This window comes from Trachurus trachurus, assembly GCF_905171665.1.
Source record: "Trachurus trachurus genome assembly, chromosome: 17".
Classification (NCBI taxonomy): Eukaryota; Metazoa; Chordata; class Actinopteri; order Carangiformes; family Carangidae; genus Trachurus; species Trachurus trachurus.
The window spans coordinates 35,525,566-35,547,559 of NC_139900.1; the positions used below are offsets into that span (position 1 = coordinate 35,525,566).

At 42.3% G+C, this 21,994-nt stretch overlaps 1 protein-coding gene across 1 annotated transcript; it reads left to right on the forward strand.

Moving 5' to 3' along the window:
* Positions 1-16,648: 16,648 nt before the first annotated feature.
* Positions 16,649-20,391, forward strand: lrrc24 (leucine rich repeat containing 24; the record flags this gene model as incomplete). The annotated part of the gene is made up of 4 exons (XM_083990924.1): positions 16,649-16,810; positions 17,765-18,043; positions 18,372-18,540; positions 19,145-20,391. The coding sequence occupies 4 exons, from the start codon at positions 16,649-16,651 to the stop codon at positions 20,389-20,391; spliced, it is 1,857 nt and encodes a 618-aa protein (XP_083847050.1).
* Between the last annotated feature and the right edge of the window lie 1,603 nt (positions 20,392-21,994).

The following is a 21,994-nucleotide window of genomic DNA, read 5'->3' on the forward strand; positions in this document are numbered from 1 at the left end:
GACTGTTAAATTGGAGGAAAATAGTTTCCAAAGTCAGCTAACAACACTGACTTCATCAAATTAACCTGGTGCTGCCTTTGCCAAGGTTTTCACAACATGTCCATCCCGGTAAAAATTAGTCCACTAATTCCAATTTCCTGAAGGGTGACTTCCTATTTTAACTTTAAATTAACAGTGTTTTTGTTGGCTGGTGAGCAATAATACCAAAGTTTACTGAGAGTGCTGCGAGGGTAATGTGTTCTCCTGGCACTAAACAGGCTTTAATTTCCACAGGTGCCAAGACACATATCATTTCACCTTGTTGCTGTCAGAAAGGAATTTAAATGACCAACCTTTGAACCAAAACAATGCAAGAAATGAGAGGAAAAAATGTTTTTGTCAGAAATGGTGGAAATAGTATTCATAGTGATATCTTGAGACTTGAGATGTGACATGTCATTATTCTGTAAAAGCATTTATGTTTCACAATTTAAAGTATGTTTACCTGCACCACAGGATATGTCAACTCATTTGCTGTTTTCCCCAACTTATTCTAAGAAAACACTGTCAAGAGTAAAACAATATAACATTAAATAACTTAATTTACCACACTTTATCTTTCCAAATTGCATGTGAAATTGCCTTGAAGTTAAGAACTAACCCTCAGAGAGTTCATCCCCGGCTGAATGGCAGTGTTGGAGCTGTCTGATGTCCAGGTAAAGGACAGCATGCATTACACAGATGTCCACTTGTAGGGATGGAGGTGCCGGTCAGACTCCCATGGTCACTCACTCGCTTTACCCTTCACGTTGCCTGGGTGTAGTACTGTCATGACCAAATTGACTGATTTGGATCAGTGGGTCCTGAGAATTTGTCCTGACTGCAGGAGGTTGGGGAAACAGACCGTTCATCACCTTAATGGAAGAGTATTGATTGTGGTGCAGAAGCACGATACCCGTCTGCAATAGTAATGGACTTCCTGAGAAATCACAGATGAAAAGGCATCAGGGGATATCCAGGAAGAGGGAGACACCACTGCTCTGATTGTTCACACCTGCTTCTCTGTTTGGTGTTTGTGCAGTCTTCATTTTAGCAAATGGTTTTTTATTTACATTCAGTTGTTTGTAGTCACATTTTAGTTATTACATTTTTGTTGGTTTTAGTAAAAAAAAACCTTCTTGTGCTGCTCACTGCAGTCATCCAGGAGTGTTGCTCAGCAGCTGATGGTTGTTTACCTTTTTTTAAAGCGATGTCCTTGTGCTGTCTGCATGTTTTTGTGGGTTGTCTCAGCTGTTTGTTGCAGCTCATTGTCTAATTCTCAGTGGATTGTGGATAGTTCATAAATCTTCCCTCCAAGAACGAGAGCTATGAAAGGTGTTTCTTAGTAATGGCATAGTGCATCGGGTCAAGCAGCTAATTCATCTTCTGAACACTGGAGGTTTTACTAATCAGGAGATGTAGGATGTCCTCCCACGGACGAAAGCATCTGTGTAAGGCTTTGCAATTAATACATCCATTTGTCCATCTTTCACGTATTTTTTTTACTATTTATTTGTCATTGAGAAATGTGGTATATTCCATCACTTCTCATTTTTAAATATATATTCACTTTTAGTCTCCACTTTGTCACAAAGAAAGATCATCAACAAATATTACTGCCATACTGCCCATTAAAGAAATGAATGCTGTGTGTGTGTGTGTGTGTGTGTGTGTGTGTGTGTGTGTGTGTGTGTGTGTGTGTGTGTGTGTGTGTGTGTGTGTGTGTGTGTGTGTGTGTGTGTGTGTGTGTGTGTGTGTGTGTGTGTGTGTGTGTGTGTGTGTGTGTGTGCACTCACATCTATTGATGTGTCTGGGTTGAAAATAGAGAGCAAAGTATTAAAGGATCACTTCATATATTTTGTCACTTACCTCTAATGATTTCTTGCCTTGACGATATTTATTCAGGTTTTTGAGAAATCTGTTTGTGATGCCGAATGAAGTGTGGAAAAAAAAACAAGCAGGTTAGAAATGCTAAATCAAGGTCAAGGCCATCTTTATTATCTGGGGAAATCTGTTGTGCAGCCAGCAACAAGCACAACCAAAGAACAATACAACGACTAGACGAAATGTGACATATAATTATAAAACGAATACAGCCAACATGAGAGCAGACAGGCACACTGTTTGTTTGAAGATGGTATGGAAGTTAGGAACAAGGCCAACTGTCATAAATAACAATGATGTTTGTCTCCCGCTGCACTCCTGCAGGAAATATCCCTTTTCATTATCTGCAACCAGGATCATTTTATAGTTGCCCAGCCATGACCATACTCTCCCCTTAACCAAGATTCTTTGCTGCCAAGTCCTAACTGCCCCATAATGTCAATTAAGCTTTTTGTGAGTTTTCCTATAGCTATATAGCTTCTTTGTCAGTAACAGCTATTGACTTACCAATCTGTGGAAAACATTAGTTCAGCATCAAACATCACTCATCGTTCTTCTACAAAAGTTAACAACTAATCATGTAGCCTCACCCCATACTTTCCAACACAGACTTACAGTGGTCTGCACTGTCTGAAGCTAACACATTTGCTATGTCTATTAAAAAGCTGACAATAATGTTGAGTTTTTGCAACAAGCAGTTACTGCAGATACGACTGTCAAAGACAGCGAGAACTTTTAAAAATGTGAAAATGTAGGATGAATAATGTGTTTATTGAATGTTTCTCATAATCACCCATGCTGTGCTTGCCTGGTGACTCAATCATCATTATTATGTGTGGATCCACAGCCGCTGGTTTGTCACTCCACACATCCTCTTTCACATTACACACAGGCATGTCATCTATTGTTAATGCACAATTATCGAGTGGCGCACAACTTCAGCAACATTGCCCGAATCCATACTGTAATTTATAGAAAATTCACTCAATATATTTCACACTTTATGTCATGTTCCCCTGAAAACTTCTGATAAATTAACCAGGTAATAGTTTCTGCAATGGACATTTTGCTAGTGAATTATTTAATCACATTTTTTCATTGCTGTAAGCTCTACAAATAAAATATGTGTAATTTGCACACATGATTAAAACTTCGCTGTTCACTGTTAAATTGATACTATGAGAAATAAGAGAAAACATATACTGTATCTTTGTCATTTAAATGAACCTTAATAATCCTGTTGAAACACTGTTGTTTACCAGCTGTGTACACCCTCTGACATTTCTCCACAGATCAGTGTAATCCCTTCACTCTGTGATCTCACGTGTCAAATCACTGACAGCTGTCAAGGTGTGAGGGCCAAGGCGAGGGATGATGTACAACAATGTGCGTTATGTGTGTTGTGGAAACACAGTAGCAAGCCCTTATAAGACTCTTAGCCTCCATTCGCCTGTATGTGACAATCCCCTCAGCGATTAGTGGCACAAATGTCTGCCAGTTGCATTACTGCTGTTGTTTTGCTGGCCATTTGAAAAGCTTTCATGTCCTGCATGCTTTTCATCAGGAGATCATCTCATTACAAGGTGTGTATGTGTGCGTGCGTTTGTGTGTGTGCGTGCGGGTTTGCATTAGTTTGTTGTTATCTCCCCAGCATCTGTCTGTGCATGTTATTGATTCTTCCAACCCATGTAGACCACATCACAAGCATGAAGGTGATTTGGTCACCTGGGTCTTTTTTTTCCCCCTTCACATTTGTATGGAAATTGCACTCATTCACATTGCTCCGTAAAATATGCAAATGAAAATTATACTGCCCAGTTGGTGATTTGGTTTAGCCTGTGTCGCTCCATCTGTCTGTGTGACTGTGAATCAAGTTCTCAAAGTTTATCCTTGCATGGCATTTTGAAAACAGCTCAAACCTGTCACTTTTAGTGACAAAGAAGTGTTATTTCTTATAATGACAAAGGGCTTGTGGTTCCACTCTACTTCTCTGCCAGTTTGTGTCTTTTAATTTCTCTAAAGCTGAGGGAGACAGTCATTTTTTTTGGCGTTAACAGACAAAAATCCAATGTCTTCACCTCCTCTTGGCTCTGTTTTCAGTCTTTGGCCACTTATAAGTCTCCTCAGAGAGAAAGCACGCTCCCACTGTGCTACAGATGTCATATGGACATGTGCCAATATTGGTGATGTGTTATATTTAGCTGAAGAGAACTTGTTGTTCCTCTCCTGCATAGGCAACAAGCTATAGTTTCAGTTTCCCATTATAGTGAGGTGACTGAAGGTGTAGGGAGATTTACTGTAAAAGGAGAGAAAGAGTGTTGAGTGTTGCTAAAAGTTTAGCCTTCTGCTAAATGTAGACAAAGGCTCAGAGCTGCAGCTGTGTAGCTTGTGTCCTGGGAGAGCATGGATGGATTAAAAAATGTTGCTGTTTTTCTCTGTCTAGATTTCTGCCTTGCCCTAGGTTTCGCCTGCTGCTCAAGAAAAAATAAATTCTTGGTTTTTATCCTTGAAGTTTCTGGACAATGCAGAGACCAAATGATAACAAAGGCACGTCTTCTCAACAAAGGAGGTAGAGAAGCCTCCACGGAACAGCTCCATCCAATGTGTTCCCTCTTTGATATCGAGGTGTTTTCATTTACAAGCCGACTTGAGAAAGAGAAGATTCCTAATTACAGCGGGTCCCTGTGGGAGTAGCTGCAAAGGGATGAGGGGTTTTACTCAATCACGCACACAACACACATGCACATGCGCGCACACAAACCTGGAAACAGCCCAAAGAACTTCAGTCTTCTAAGGTTGGTCACAGAGCAGCACTAATGAAACTGTGACTAGTTCAAGTGCATTTAGACAGTTGGATAGTGCAGTGAGTGGGTGTCGAGCGCTGATTTCCCTGCAGAACTAGAGGATTCAAACTGGCAACCATGACATTATAAACCCAACTGTCTCACTCTACGGCTGTTTAATAAGGTGTTTATGGTTGGAAAACACAACTTGTTAGCAAAGTTTATGGGCCAATTTATGTGCAAATAAAATCTAGATGGGACTTTGCATGCATACAAATGGCCTGTGTCTTGTAATGTAAAATTGGTTGCTTCTCCTGTGAGCTGAAAAAAGAGAGTTGAGGGTAGAAGGATGAGAGGAGGAAAGACAGTGAAAGGAGCCCTATGCTCTTACAGACATTTGAGTGTGATATTAATTGTCCTGATGTTGGTGGAAATAGGCTCGTGTTGGCCCAGAGGGGGTATGAGGAGATCATTAAAATCCAAGCTCAAAAACACACACACTGAAGCACTCTCAGCATCACAAAGGCACACAATTAGACACAAACTAATGTATCTGCTCAGGCATGGGAACCTTTTTCGCATGTACTGTAGCTACGCATCAGCATTCATGCACATGCGCGTCCATTTGTGCACTCAAACACACACACACACACACACACACACAAACAGACATGCACATAACCATTAATCAACGATGCTAAATGTGGGTCAGCGTGGTTTTAACCACTGTGATGTGTGATTAGTGAAGGATCAAGTCATCATCACAGGGGGCACACACACACTCAGGCACATGCGCATTACTTCAATGACTCAACCAGGTTTTTGGTACTTGTACCCCAGGAGGTGCTTCAGCAGCCGCCAGGAGGTCTTGGTGAGATTGCAACAGAGAAGCTTATAGCAAATAGATAAAAGGGAAATTATGTTTTGAATAGTAACATAGATGAATCAGTAAACATCTTGCAAAAAAGGTACAGTATATAAAACCTAATGAATAGGTTTGGTGAAAGTAACGGACACATGGCTGCAATGGTTGGTCAAAAGTAGGCTAGGCCTACTGCATGCGTTCCTCAAATAAATCAGGTAGCATAATAAATATGCAATTGCATAATAATTATGCCATTAAAACAGTTAAGGGTCGTGGATTAAGTTGAAATATATAACTAAAACATACAATAACACGTAAAGAGCTGAAATAGCTAACTGTTTATCCAACTCCAATGGTTATCCATTACTCTTCTTTTCAGACCAACAAAGTCTGGAGGAACTAAGAATTGGAATAGCTAAATATTGTTTATTATCTTTAGGAAGCAAAGAAAAAATAGTTGAAATAGCTAATGTTCTGGATAAATGGATGAAGGTATTAGCGTAGTATTAAACTGTTGGTTTAGACAGAAGACAGCTGTGCTGAGCTAACTAAACTTGGAATTATGGATATTTGAGTAGCCTAAGTAAGAAAAAAGAAGATAGTAGCTATACAACTGTTTCCTAGGGAGTAGCCATCGAAAAAATCCATTCACCACATCATCATCATTGGACATCAGTGTTGCAACTGCTAAACAATCAGCAACATGGCTTTGAAAAAGAGTACTGTACAAAAGGAGGTAACCTCAGCTAAAATCCATCCTCTCCCCCACAACCTGTAATGAACTGCATCCACCTGCTATGACTGAGCAGTATGGTTTTGCAGGATATTGAAGGACCCCGGTTCAGCTTGAATTCACTAGTGCCCTGGCAGAAATGGCAGTTTTTTTCCCCCATCTCAGTCCTTTAGTAGTTTTTCACACTTTTTCCTGCCTTTGCCGCTGCAGGAAATAGGCATAAAGAGCGTCTGTGTCAGTGGCAGAGCGTGGAGGATCAAATCTTACACGCCCCTAACCCTTTCATATTAAAATGCCGCTGTCCGTGGTGCTGAAATCATCCTCCTAATGTGTTGTTTCACAATAAAGTGACGCTGTTTATCCTGGTTCACTCAGCTGCGGAAATTACACATAAAGTTAACTGTGACAATCGGCGCAGGGCTGGCACCGCACAGAGACCACCCACTTAACGTTCTGAAAGTGAATGAACAAGACTAAAGACACCCCTCCCTTTCTCTACAGAGAGAGAGAGAGAGAAAGGGGGAGGGAGAGAGAGAGGAAGGGGGAGGGAGTCAGTTCAGGCAGGGATAATTAGAGGAGTAGGTCACTGTTAGAATATCGTCAGGGAAAAAGCAGGAAATAAGAGGAAAAGCGAATCAAAGCCACAAACAATATCAGAAGAGGGAGATAAGAGTCTCAATCGACCATCATCAGCGCTGACGTCCGGCTTTGGCAGATGCGAGCAGTTTCCTCCGGCTCCCAGCATCCAATTACAATGGACGAGCTGAGCTGAGCTGAGCTGTGTGGACTCTAAACCGCTGCCCAGTCAGCAGCCGGAGAGAGGAGAGGAGCGGAGCGGAGCGGAGGGAGGGAAACAATGAGGCTCTGGCTCATTTACCTGCAGTGATTTGAAGTGGGATTCATCTTTTTCTTTCTTTTTTTTATAAAGAGAATAATATCTATATATATTTATTTATATTTTCATGTTTATTAAGTCGTTCGAGCAAGTGAGGAGACTGCTGCCAAGAACAAGTCCGAGCACGCAGAGAAACGGTAAGTCGGCTGTGTGTGTGTGTGTGTGTGTGTGGGGAAAAGGGGGGCAGTGTGCGCCTGGGATAGTAAACACAAGAGGGTCTCAGAGGAGGTTTGGTGGCGACCCCATTTGACATTTAGTACATTTTAATCCCCAAAAGAAACCGGCAGAGGAAGACTGTTTTGTGTTGATATGTGTTGAAGTAAAAAATAAAAACTGCCTGCGGGGTACTTCAGGAGATTATAGAGTGGGAGTGACATAAATGATGTTTTGTAACTGGTATAATCTGAGGAATGAAGTTATGGTGAAATGAAACGCTGTTATTTTTGACGCTGAGGAACACCTGAAGGCACCAAGACTCAGGGAAGATGCATGATGTGTGCGAAGTAACACTTCCTCTAGATGGTTTTAATCACCTTATTATGTCTCAAATTAACTAAAAATTATATATGAAATTGAATATAGTCCACCTATATACTATATAACCTATATTAGAATATTCAATATTTTGTCAACCTTCACTGATATGAATGAGCTGGATGACATATAAATATACCTCTTAATGTGGTACAATACAATTACAGGACACCATGAACTACAAATCCCCCCCCCTCCACACACACACACACACACACACCCACCCCCAATGTAACCATTTCATAATCATTGTATAAAAATGCAACACAAACGGTCCATTGGACAGTTAATGATATCTGAAAATGATGATCTTTAATCACAGTGAGGTTGTATTGGACTACATTAATGTACCAAAGAGTATAAATTAACAATAGCCACAAATTTCAGCCTTCAAGATGTCCTTAAAATGTGGCTTATGGTTCCCCCTGAAACTGTTTCAACAAAAAACTTGTTTTGGCATAAAGTGGCCACATCTTAATCCTATAATATAAACACACACTGTAAATCAGTTGTTGTTTTAACATGATTTTGATGTTTTTCTGAAATCTGAACACGACCAATTAAAAGAAAATGTAATAACAAAGTTGTTACAGTGAGTCAGGACTTGCGATCGTTTCCAATTTGTCTCATCACAACACAATACTGCACTTAAACAGCGATCTTCATCTTCAGTTTGGAAGAAAACTGCCAATTTCTCTGCAGAGCAATTGTGTATTCCAATCACATGGGAACATTAAAGTGATACTGTTGTGTTGGAAAAAATGAGTCTAATACGATTAGTGCTGAGCACAGCACACACCTTAAAGGGAATCTGGCAGGAACGACACGACAGGAGATGCCAAGAGTAGAGTGTGTTGTGATCAGGTCACCACTAGGTTATTGTTGCATACGACCTGTCCCTACAGGGCGACTGCCATGTTTTCTCTTTCAGTCTAGTAGGTGCCACAGCTTCTTTGCTATAACATTTGAGTTGTAATGCGCGCCCCTCTGGTTAATTGCTATTCTGCTCATGAGGCAGCGTGGAGCCAAACAGCGGCCCCCTGGACAGGACCTCGTTTGTTTAACTCCGAGGGCGGGGTGGACAGATCCATACAGACAAGTTGACTTCTTATGCCTGCAGAGATCTTTAATTTTTCATTGGCTGGTGTCTGCCAGACAATGATGACTGGAATCTCTCTTGGCTGTAATTGTATAGCCCCCCCCCCGTTCTGGCCTGACTGGAGAACGACAGCAAAGATCAGCTGAAAGAAGAAATGCATGAGAGATGAAAGAGAAAAAGGGTTACTCTTACAGTTTTCATTATTTCCTGACCGCACTCTCACTGATAACTGTAGATATATGACTTGCACGCTGGAGTGTGATCTCACACACTCCTGACACGTCTCACTCACAGACAACAGATGCTGGGACATCTTTGGCATAATTTATCAGCAATGAAAAAATTCAATTGCAGGCGCTCCTGCACAGCCAGTATTACCCACATGCAGTAGAGTTGGATGATAAGCAGTTGTTATCGAAGCATCATTTTCCTTTCATTTTTGTACACAAACACAAACACGCGCATGCACGCTTTACTACACACTTTTATTGCTGCTCGAGTAATACCCTGCTCTTTGGACCGAACTGCTACAGAAAGGAGTAATATTTACAATTCTGATTCACTCACCTGGAACACCGGGGGAAAACACAATAAGACATCTTGAGAAAAAAAAACAATGAAATACAAATCTATTCATGTGAATACTTTTATCAAAATTGAGGAATATATTCGAATGGAAGGGATTGTGCTGCTTCTCAACAGAGGATGTGACTCCGCTTCATCCATCTCCCAACCTGTCTGATCTCACTCATCCATTACACTGTGAAACATGGAACACGGAAATGGTGCAAAAGAAATATAAAAATCAAACCACCTCCTTCTGCTCTGGCATAATCCACTGACTCATAAATTCTGCAGCCCGTCAGATGAAGCTACTGTGAATGAAACCGCTGTGATCGATTGCATCAACCAACCTTGACAATTAGAATGGACACTGTGAATATGCACTCGTGTGTGTAAAAAAAAAAAAAAAGACAGAGCGAGAGAGAGACTGGAGCAAATTGACATTTGAAAAGCGGTGACAAAAGAAATGAGCGAGTGTCAGACAGGTGAGGTTGACACAGATTTATTTGAAGTGGGAGGGGAAGGAAACGCTGACAGTTGTGTTTCTGAATGTGACACAATTTATGAAACTGCTTCTGGCGTGTTTGCTAAAGACCTGAGTGACAGACACAGACATGGTTGATGTCTCACTCACTTTTATTGGGTTTCTAAATAAATAATTATCATCACTTAACAGGATTATCTGACATCCTGGGTAATACTGTACACTTATCTGGTCTCTTTCCTTTGATCCCACACTCGAATATATCTGTATTGTAAATATGAAGATTAGCTCATCACACAACATAACAACTGTATAGCGTTAAGGCTGGGATGCAAACATCAATCCTCAGTTTTAAATCAATATTCATTTAAATAATCCAATAAAAGTAAAAATCCGAAGACTGATCCTTTAGCATGAAACTTACAGTCTAGAAGCGTTAGTCTCCATAAAAACCTGATCACATGAGAGACAGCAGCATGGCAACAGGTCTGAAGGCAGATGTGTGGTTACATGTTGGATTTAAAAACTATAACGACAGCCAAGAACTGGACCAAAGCAAATCCATATGCAAGATGCGCATGAGGACACAGATAGCAGAAGCTGTGCAGTGCACCAGCTGCTGACGCACATCACACACTCATCATTTCTTGAGCTGTTTGTCCAAACTAAGCGCATTCATGTGACGGTTGCGATCTCTTCATTCGGTAAACATTATTATTTTCAATAATGAACCCGGTTAGGGGAACAGCATTGGTTCTCTGAGAGTCTCATTCATATCCAAACAAAACTGGAATTGATATTGAATAGAATTTGAAATGACTCTGAATCAGGACCTCGTGAAGAATTGAATCAATGGCTGCCCCTGTTTATTACTTCTCCAGTGTTAATAAAGATAAACTTCACCTATTAAACTCTATTGACTGGACTGGCCATTGGTTGCCTTAGCAATATAGTTAATGAGGTTTCAGAAATTCGCTGATTAATTCTTAAACAGCGTTAGAAGTTCTGGTGCATCGGGCTAAGTCTCTCTGTTTCCAGGCTGTGAGCTAAGCTAAGCTAACTGTGTCCAGGCTTCAGGTTCATATCTATTAGATAGATATAGATATAGATATAGATATAGATATAGATATAGATATAGATATAGATATATAGATATAGATATAGATAGATTAGATAGATATCTATTAGACCAACATGAGGTTGGTATTAGGCAGCTCATGTCTCATGAAAGCAATATTCCTCTGATGTTTCGGTTGTCTAAAGAAAAATAATCCATTGATGTATCATTATCAGATTCTTTTATGTAATTTTGAATATTGCATACAAGACTTATTAGCTGGAACAGCCGAAAGATTCAGTATATGCATCTTCTTATTGCAAACATATCAGTATTATTTATATTTGATCCTGATACTAAACAAGATACTTCACACAGAAATGTCAGAGTGGACCTGAGGTCGTTTAGAAACATGTCACCATGACATAGATGCTCCACCAGAGAGCTCTGACATACTTATTCTTCAACTGTGACACGTCACAGTCAATCTCAACTTTGGTCTCTCTCTCTCTCCCTCTGGCACACACACACACACACACACACACACACACACACACACACACACACACAGGATGGCAAAAAGGGACTTTTATCAAGATTGTTTGTTCATATCTTGTGTTTATGTTTATATTTTCTAATATTGATATTAATATCGGCCTTAGAGAGCGGTGCAGTCAGACCATAGCCAGTGTCTTTATTAGTGGTTAAGAAAGCATTTTATAATCCCATAGAGATCAGATCATCAGATATAAGCCATTAATGAAAACACATTTTCTGTCGCCAGGCGGCGGAAAATCCATTTGGCTTATGTTTATCCTTTCCGTTTGGTAATATGCATTTACCAGTGTTGGTAAACTATCAATTAATCCTCACTATATTCATCCCTATAAATCATTTTAAAGAACACCTTATAGAGAAGACACAATGGTTTTCTTTGTCTATCATTGTATTCAAGTTATTACAAAATGCTACGTGTTTTGTTTTATTTGTATTTCATCTGAATATTTATTTATAATTATGTTTATTTTAGATTTATCTGCAAAATCAGTATGTTTTTCTTCTGCATAACACTTAAAGCTGTTTTGTATTCATATATTTTTTAAGCAGCTGTTTAGTCATGCAGACAAAGAGGAGGAGGATTTAGAGAAAAGAAAGCACAGAATAACAACAATGGGAAAGCACCACTGGGCTAAAAGATGTTTCAAATCTCCTTTTAAGCTCCAAGTCATTATGCTGTGATGTTACAACCGGCCTTTCTGGACAGTGAGTGCATTAAAGTAAATCTTGTGTGGAAAATGGATATTGATTATGCAGTCATATAGCTGCCATTGTGCTTTTCATTTCTCAATTATCAGTCACAACTCAAGTTGAACTGCAGCTCTGAGCCAACTTGTTGAAACTAAGCAGACAATAAGCCTTCATTTTTATAAATCATCACTGATTTGCTGAAGTTGCAGCGCTGCTTTGTTCAGAGCGACAGCCCGTGAAGCGTCACATCGCCCCCAGATCAAATCTGGCTTTCTAGGTTGATTTGAGCCTGCATGCAGTTTATATCAATAACCTTTGAGCTTCTCTGCGGCCAGATTCCATCACCAACAACAGTCTCTACATGCAGGCAGACCTGTCACAACACTTTATCATGTGAACTCTTAAAAAGCAAAGATTTATCGAGTTTGTCTAAGTATAGGGAGATGGAGTGAGGGTTTTAGACTAAAAGCTCCGCTGGGAGAAGCGGCTGCCGCTGCTTGAGCTGGTCTGACACTCAGCTACACACACAGAGACACGCACTGAGTTTTCCAGCAGCAGGCAACACGTTCTCATTTACTTTGTTTCTCTTCAAAACAGACATTCGCAAATACAGTCCCTACCACCCACATGCCCCCACCACCCACCCACCCCCAAAAAACATCTGCTTTCATGGTGAAAATCAATGGCTGGGGAGCCCAGCTGGACAGACCAGTGGTGGAAAAATAAAGAAATCAATGCTGGCTTATTAACTGAGCAGAGCTTCCTTTACCACTGACACAAAAATATGTGCAAGTGTGTGTGTGTGTGTGTGTGTGTGTGTGTGTGTCTGTGTGTGTGACCGTCTGTTTGCATCTGACTTGGTCTGTGTCTGTGAATGATGATGGCTGCTACCAGTTGTATGCAGGACGTGTTAGTGCATAAGCATGTGTGTGTGTGTGTGCTTCAGCATGTGTGCACCTGCCAGTCAGCGTGTTTGTCCCTGAATGTTGGTGGCTAGTGCTTGTGTACAAGTCCTACTTTGTAGGTGTGCTGTGCATGTTTATGAGGGTGTGTATGTGTTTTTGTGGGCATTTCGGTTGAGACAATCGCTCAAAGTCAGTGTGTTACTCTTGGGTTAGCGCCACAGTGTTCTCCCAGTGCCTTGGCCTCTGTCTATTCGTGGACAAAAGGATGCTCTGAGACAAATGATTTAGCACCTGTCAGTCACAGCAGAAGGACGAGAGATGAGAAAAGAAAGAGGTCAGAGACGGGGAAAGAGAAAATGATGGAGGCTTTCAGAGAAACAGTTAGGACGCAGTGGAGTAAAAGCAGGGAATGGAGAGGAAAAAAGTTGAAGCTGCAGAAAGAGAGAGAGTTAGACCAAAAGGGAATTTACGATTTAGCTCTGGGTCATCACATAGCTCAAGTTCCTGTGAGCAATTTTCCCCCGGAAAATGACAGCTTCTATTTCAGTGGAGTTGTTTGCCTAACACCAGCTCACAGGAACTGTGCCTGGCCTTCGGGCCCCACAAGCAGACCTTTCCTCATCACAAGAGTTACCATAACAACAGATGAGGCCGACCTGCACCGGTGGCAGCACAGGGATGTGAACTTTGCTTCTGCCTGCAGCACTCTGGCTGTCTGCTGCACCTCCAACACATCAACACATACCCTCCTTGGGAAAATAAGAGGAAAAAAAAATCACAGCAAACAGTATGCAGTGAATTTTCTATGCTGTGACTATTTGGCCATCTAGGCTGTGATTTATTCAGCCGCGTATGATTTGTTTGGGGCGTGAGAAAAAAAGCACTATGTAAAGAATGAAAAGACAAATGTAATTTCTGAAATGGCCAAATAAACACACTTCAGGTCTTTCTAGAGCCCAGTATAAAAAAAATAATGTTTGCAGAGATGTTTACACATGACCGGAGGTAGATGCAGATACTGAATGCTGAACAGGTTTTGTGTTGATGTGTGGTTTATTAGATTTCCTTTGGCATTTTGTTGACTGACATCTGCTCCGGCAGGTCTCTGCCGCCGCTCTCCTTTAACACTCTGATCTCTGTCAACAACATTAGGCTCTAATCATCCTATTTACACATCTCCACACAGTCAATACAGATATATTGCTGACCTCGTTTTTTAATGCCAAACAAAGCAGCGCCCCCGCCCCCCCCCTCCACAAAAAAAATAAATAAAAAATCGTCGACAGTGCCGAGAGCAGCTTAGCTAACAAGCATCTGATTGTGCAGATTACGCATGTTCCACAGAGGATTACTGAGACTGAAATGAACAAATTGACCTCTTACCACTGAAATCCCACATCAGCATGACAAAAGATGGCAGTGAAGCCCAGTGCAGTGCAGGGCAAGCTGATCCTGGAACAGAAGAGCTTACAGTACACTGCGAGACAAGTTGCAGTCAGCAGCAATATTTAAAGACACCTCTGCCCAACTGTTGTTTTATTTCTGTCCTCGCCTCCTGTCTGTTTGCAGACCCTGATAACTCTGTAGGTTATCCTCGCCTCTCATCACGCCGTGTCCTGACAGCGAATACGTGGTACGATTGCCACTTTTTTAACGACAGAGTAGCGCATGAATCGAGCAGAGAAAATGCATAAGCTATTTTCTCTCCTGGCAGGGGTGTCATTTGCATTGATGTTAGGCACATATTCCAACAACAAATATCAGACTGTGCATCCTGTTCAGCGTGTATTCTTAGCTGAGGGCAGGCGAGTGTCTCCTTCTCTAGTTCCCTTACTGACACTTTTCAAGTAAGCCAAAGCTATTTAAAAGTCATCTCACTGTGAAAGTAACAAAAGCTCAATGACAGACCAAGGCCTTATTCAGAATTCAATTTTTGTGCTTTCTCCTCGCAACAATAGAAATACATAATTTCTCTCCACGCTTGTTTGGAGAGCTCTAGAGAGGAAATGGCATGCTCTTGTTAATAACTTTTAGCTCTGTTTTTTCGCTGAGAGAAGACGATTGAACAGCTTATGTAGGTCACATTGTATTAATCTAGCTGGATATCCTCCATAAATGTGCTCCAAATCAAACATGCAATATTAAAATCCAGTTCATTGCTCATTTTCTTAATAATGCAGTGTGTCTGCACTGAGAATGACTTCTGAGCCACTGAAACAATGATCCTACTGTACAGCTGCTTTTGCGGTGGATTATAAAACCACAAATGAGACACACTAGATATCAATCTGACAGAACATTTTCAAACACGCTGCAAGCTGAATATTTATCAGTCACAGTTTGTTTCAGGTCCTTTCATCACTGAGCTGGAATGAGATCTGTGTGCATTGGAATAATTAATAAACGAGATGATCTCCAAATCATTCAGAGCGAGATCTAAATGCTATCAATTATCTGTCTGGGTGATTCTGCAATCTTAAGCAAACTAGAAATTTCACAAGTCAAACAGGCTTAATGGGATAGAGAGGCACGGCCCGGGTTGCGCATGAATGTTTTATAACAATGTGAGACTTTAGATTGGATCAATGAGATGCCTGCTCCGCTACTGGATGAAGATTCTCTAGAATGAGGCAGGCAGGCTCAGCAAAGCACAATAAATCTACCTGCTGTCGCCGGAGCAGATTGACGGGCTCAGTGTGACATTTCAACATGTATTATATCTCCAGCCCTGCAGTATCTTCATGTGATCCGCTGCCCGTGAACTATTGTGAACACTGTAGCACTACAAGGTGTTGGACGGCGGGTCTGCGGCCGTTTTGATGTGAACAGTCGAGCGTAACAATAAATCCCTTCCAGGCTGTGTAGAAATAAAATAAATAAATAAAGAAATGTGCATGGATGAGTTGCTCAGTGATGGGTTTATATCAAAGGAAGATGTTGCTGTAAGGTGTAGCAAGCAGCTGATGCTGATGTTTTTGATCAGCGGATTAGAGCTGGTTACCACTTGAGGTTTGCTTTGAGGAGGCAAATGTGGTTTCTGAGATTATGGTCAAAAACACAGCCTCTGTCTGTGCGGTGCAGTTGCACGTGTTGATGTGTGTGTGCATTGCCTTTGTAAGACAAAGAGAGAGACAGAAATAGAGGTGGAGTGTGAGTGTGTTTGTGCATGCATTAGAAAGACAAGAGAGAGGTCCTTGAGGCAACCTGCACATCTTTTATCACATCTTTAATTAATTGAAGCCCATAATAGAAGCTGCTGCAATTCCACGGACTAGACACAGCTGAATGGAAAAACAGGCAGGAATGAGGAGATACTCTTCTGTCGCCTTTGCTTTTTTTTTTTTTTATATCAATCCTGCCTCGCCAGTCCAGTCATCTGCATACACAACGTATCTTGCAGCAGCTGTCAAGTCTTTGGCGTTGAGGATGAAACACATTACCGTGATGGGGGAAAAAAAAGGGCCGCACTGGTTGTAACCGTGGCGAGTGATTAATGCTTACTCCTCTGCACTCTCTCTCTCCCCAGGTTTTGTCTCTGAAGGCCAGCTGTAAAAAAAAAAAAAAAAAAAAAAACCCACAATGGTCCTCCTGTGGTGCTCCAGACTCTTCCTGGTCATAATCGCCCTCATCCCTCAGCTGTCCCTGGGATGCCCCTCCGGCTGCCGCTGCTACAGCCTCACGGTGGAGTGTGGATCTCTCGGGATCAAAGAAATCCCTCAGGGTGTCCCTTCTGTCACCGAGGTCAGTGGGCTGATCGACAAGGTGTTAGGGCACTAGCTGCTACTACTGCACTCCCTTCCTCCTCACCCCCCTCCATCCCTCCTGCTCCTGCATCACTGCTTTTTTTGTATCAGTTGACTTCCTCTCTGATCCATTCTTATTACCCTGAAATGATTGTGGTTAATCAATTCGCCGTAACCCCCTTTGATGTAAGCCTGAGGGAGGGGCCATGCTGTTGGCTGAGTAATTATTCATTCTTGCACAGAAAGTGACTCTCGCACGCCCTGTGATCATCTGTTGAGGAGATGTTTAACATCACACCGTCTTTTCCTCTCGGGTTCAGGCCCCCCAACATTACTGCAGCTTATGAATATTAATGGGAAACATGTCCTGCATAAATTGTTCCATTAACCTCATTCAGCAGGTCTATCTCCTTAATCATACTTTACTTCATGGCCCGTGTTTGCTTTTTTCGGGTGGGTAATGTCACTTGTGAATACACATGACCAATCAAGCAGACTGCTGTGTATTTGCGCACTTCAGGCAGTTCCAATCACTCAAGCATTTTTGTTTTGTTTGAGGATGTTTCCTGAGAAGAGCTTCCACAGCATTTGTCAAGAGAACAGAAGCACGTAACGGAGGGGGAAAAAAAGCTGCATAAGCCACATTGTCACTGTCATTGTTATCACGATCCCAAACCAGCTCATTACACATTGTTTGTATTACCTACATTAACATAGATCCATTGCACAGCCCTGTGAGAGCACAGGTTTAAAAAGTGGGCCTGTTGCTAATGTAATCTCTTCTCATGGTTAATGCATTTCTCTACCCGCCGAGCAGAGCACAGGAACAGGCCATGCTCGCTTTCCAGAACAAAACAAACACCAATTCAAACATGACATCCCCTCCTCTGTTCCCCTAATGCAATCAATCGGTGATCGCTCTACTAATTTCATTCCGTCTTTCTCCCCAAAGACCATCTTTCTCCAGGATAATGCTATAGTGCAGATCCGTCTTCAGGACCTGACTCGCCTGGGCAGCCTCCATTATCTTTACCTCCAGAACAACAGCATCTCGGCCCTAGAGCCCGGGGCCTTTCTCAGCCAGGGGCAGCTGCTGGAACTTGCCCTCAATGGCAACCTCATCCACCTGGTTACCCCTGACATGTTTCGGGGTCTGGAGCACCTCCGGATCCTTTACCTCGCCGGCAACCAGATCACTCGGGTGCAAGACCACACCTTCAGGGGACTGCAGGTCAGTGTGTGTGAGCTGATGACTGAATGCACATCTTGGGTGAGGCATTCCTAAAACCTTAATTTTTGCTTGCAAAGTCAAAGCAATTCCAATATGGGACTCTTCTTTATGGATTATATAGAATGACATCTGTGACTGCAAATCCAATTCATGACAGCATGTCTGACTAATCCCTATCACACAGTAATACAGTACAGACTGAGTCTAATGAAATTGAGTCATCCTCTCTTCACTTTTGACATTTCTCCCCCCCTTCCTTTAACTAACACGTTCACATTTTCCATCCTCTGCTGGATGTTTTTTTTTTTTTTTTTCCTGCTCTCTGCAGCGTCTGCAGGAACTCCATCTGCAGGAAAACAGCATAGAGCTGCTGGCGGAGCAAGCTCTGTCTGGCCTGTCATCTCTAGCCCTGCTGGACCTCAGCAGAAATCACCTCCGCACCCTGGGATCCTCGTCCCTCAAACCACTTGTCAGCCTGCAGGTGCTGCGTGTCACAGGTAGGCAGAGAGAGCATTCCTAGAAGACGGTATGTCTTTCAGTATGTGACATAATCCTCCAAGATTGAATTTAATGCTTCGATAATGCCATTCTGTTGAACACACAGCCGTTCAGGAACGTTTAACACACGGTTCAACACTGTTGAACACACTACCACTGCCATTTTAAACTAGCAACAACCAATAGACATACATTTTGCATATTAAATGGTTTCAGCCAACGGTAGACTTTAAATTAGGAGGAAAAACTTCAAAGACATTATCAAAAAAACCTTTAAAAAAAGACAATTAATTGTGCAGCGGGTGCCAAAAGAGCTGAAACTAATTGCCAAACTGGAAATAAACAACACACACTTGCTTTAAAGTATATATTTTCGGGGGCTTTTTTGCCTTTAATGGACAGGACAGTTGAGAGAGAGACAGGAAGGAATGACACGCAGGATAGGGCCGCTCGACGCAGGATTCGAACCGGGGCCGCCTGCAGTGAGGACTATAGCCTCAACACATGGGGCGGGTGCTCTACCAACTGAGCTAAACACTGCCCCACAACACACACTTGCTTTAACACATGTTTCCCTTGTTTGACTTCATTCCTCTCCTCTAGAGAACCCATGGCGTTGTGATTGTGCCCTTGGATGGCTGAGAACCTGGATCAGCAAAGACGGCCAGCGTCTGTTGAGCTCTGCTGAGCAGCGTCAGCTGATGTGTTCAGAGCCACCTCGCCTCTCACACCTCAGCCTGGTGGAGGTGGCCCCCAACAGCTTGGTCTGCATTCCCCCTGTGGTTCAGCTCGAGCCCAGCCACCTGACGGTGCGACTCGGGGAGAGTCTCAGAGTCTCCTGCCAGGCGTCAGGATACCCTCAGCCTCAGGTGACCTGGAAGAAAGCCTCCCATGGCAAGGCCCAGCTGTCGCCTCGAGGCCTCGTTCAAGAGCTGGGGCCCAATGGTGAGCTGTTCAGGCCTGGAGCTGGAGGAGTGGTCACAGCCCTGCCCAGCAGTGGGGGGATGAAGGCGGGAGGTGTCAGCGGGGTCCATGGGCTTGTGCGCGGAGCTGAAGAGGGAGGCGAGAGGGACAGCTTTGATCCTGACATGGGCAGCGGCATGTTGTTTCTTAGCAACGTGACTGTAGCACATGCTGGACGCTATGAGTGTGAGGCGTGGAACCCAGGAGGTGTTGCCAAAGTGACCTTTCACCTGGCTGTCAACATGTCTTCTTCTTCGTATTCATCACAGCTCTGGCCTCGTTTAAACACGCACTCCTTTGTTTCCTCTTCCTCCAACCACTTCTATCAGCCAGAGGTTCTGGATGTGAGCCAGGAGCCGCTGTACGAGCAGGACAGCATGGATTTCAGCGCTCTGGGCCCTGCCACACAAACGGCCATTGCAATTGGCATCTCCTTGCTGGCACTCACTGCTGTGCTCCTCCTGATTATGATCTACACCCGTCACCAGCAGTACCGCAAAGAGGAAGGAGGTTCCTACTGCACCAGCAAGGAAGAGAGCATCCTTTATGTGAATGACTACTCCGATGGACCTACCACCTTCGCTCAGCTGGAGGAGTACCGCGACGACCACGGCCACGAGATGTACGTCCTCAACCGAGCCAAACCGGTCCTGGGGTCCACTTCATCCAGGTGTCCCATGATGAGTGGGTTTGTCCAGCAGAAGGGCATGAAGGAGGCTCTCCTGGACCATGAAATGGTGCAGACACTGACCAGATCAGGGGGAATGGGACTTCGCAGAAACCCAGCGGACGGAGGAGAGGGACCCCTAACAACAGACCCAGAGGAGCTTTTCCTCAGCCAGAGCCTCCTCTTCGGATCACAGGTTGCTTATGAGATCCACTGCTAAAAGGCTTTTAATTGTGTTCTGGCATAAAACAACATGCTGATGGACTTAATTAAAGACATTAAAGGGAATCACCTCGGCGCACTGATATGGAGCATCAGATTATTATGTGGTCTTCAAAAGAGCGGAAAGTGTCAGTTAGCGGTTGCTGGGGGAAACCTGGATCAATACCAACCTCTCAGAGAATCTCATCTGATTGACTGAATGGCATTAAGATGGGTCAGATGGCTGAACTATGATAATAGAAGGGAAAATAATATTTTAAAAAAACATACCTTTCTGTCTCCAACTCAACCCTTTAAAGATAATTACACATGGCTACGCTTATCTGAAGTGACAGTAAATCTGAATGCTCACAAAAGAGGCTGAAACTGTGCAGCACATAGTGGCAACTAACAACATGGATTAATGTTGGCTTATATTTTTTTGTACTTTTATTTTTCTTTTTTCTTCAGGCTTTGTGTGTCTTGTCTGTGTTTTGTGTAAATATAATGAAGCAAATTTTCACTGTGAAGTACAGTTGTTGTTTTGTGGACCCTGTTGCAGATTAGAATCAGACCTAAACCAGTCGTCTTACTGAAACTGCATTATCATTACCCATACTGTATGTGTGAGTGGGCGTGGGTGGGTGGATTTGTATAAAGAGGTTCATTTTTAATGCAGCTGTGAGTCGTTTATACAACAGTTGTACCATAGCATTGTATCCCTTGATGTTAACATGCCTTTTTTTTCTACCTGTTTGTTGAAACAAAGAAATTACATTTCATTGTCTGAACATGACTGGTGAAATGAATACCATCAATGTTTGCACAATTAATTTTTGGTTTCTATGTAATAAAATGTATTTTAAAAGACTCATTGTTTCCTTTCTTACGGTAAGGTCAAAAGGCTTCAGGAAAAAAAACAAAAAAACAATTTATTCCCTTCAACACATGACATACAGCAACTGAATATGAGAAGTGTGTTTTTATAGATAGACTGTGGCTTTCAGTCAGTGTATGGAGGTCAGGCTGCCAGAGGTCCATGGTTCATAAACTCTTTATTCTTCCTCTCTGCTACTAAGCACTGTAGTATCATGTGTGCTTTCAGAGCTACTTTTGGACTAGGAGAGTGCTGTTGGAAATGTGTTTTGAAACAGCACATAATCTGTGCTTCATAGCAAGCCCAAGAACTGCATTGATTCTCATTTAGAAGCATGTCAATAATCTATTAAAAATGTCTTGCTATTTCAGTTTGTATGGTTACAGCCTAATATCTGTATTAAATGCCATGGTTATATCATGTTAACTCCATTACGTACATAACAGTGGCCAATCACAAACTAACTGGAATTTTATTAATAATATTGCCTGTCAGGTCCCTTATAGCTGCAACACAATGTCAGTTTATATAGGAAAGCAATAATATTTGACCTATTGAATTGTATAGTGGCGACCATGGCGCTGGCCTCAGACTCCATATTACCTGGGACCACATGTGGTTGTAAATAATCAAACAAAGCAATAAAAACAACAGCCAGAGCCCTATGTCACCTTGAAGTTCAACATATTAAATACCCAACATAAATTCAAACATAGTTAAAATTAAAAGACAGAACTGAGCAAAG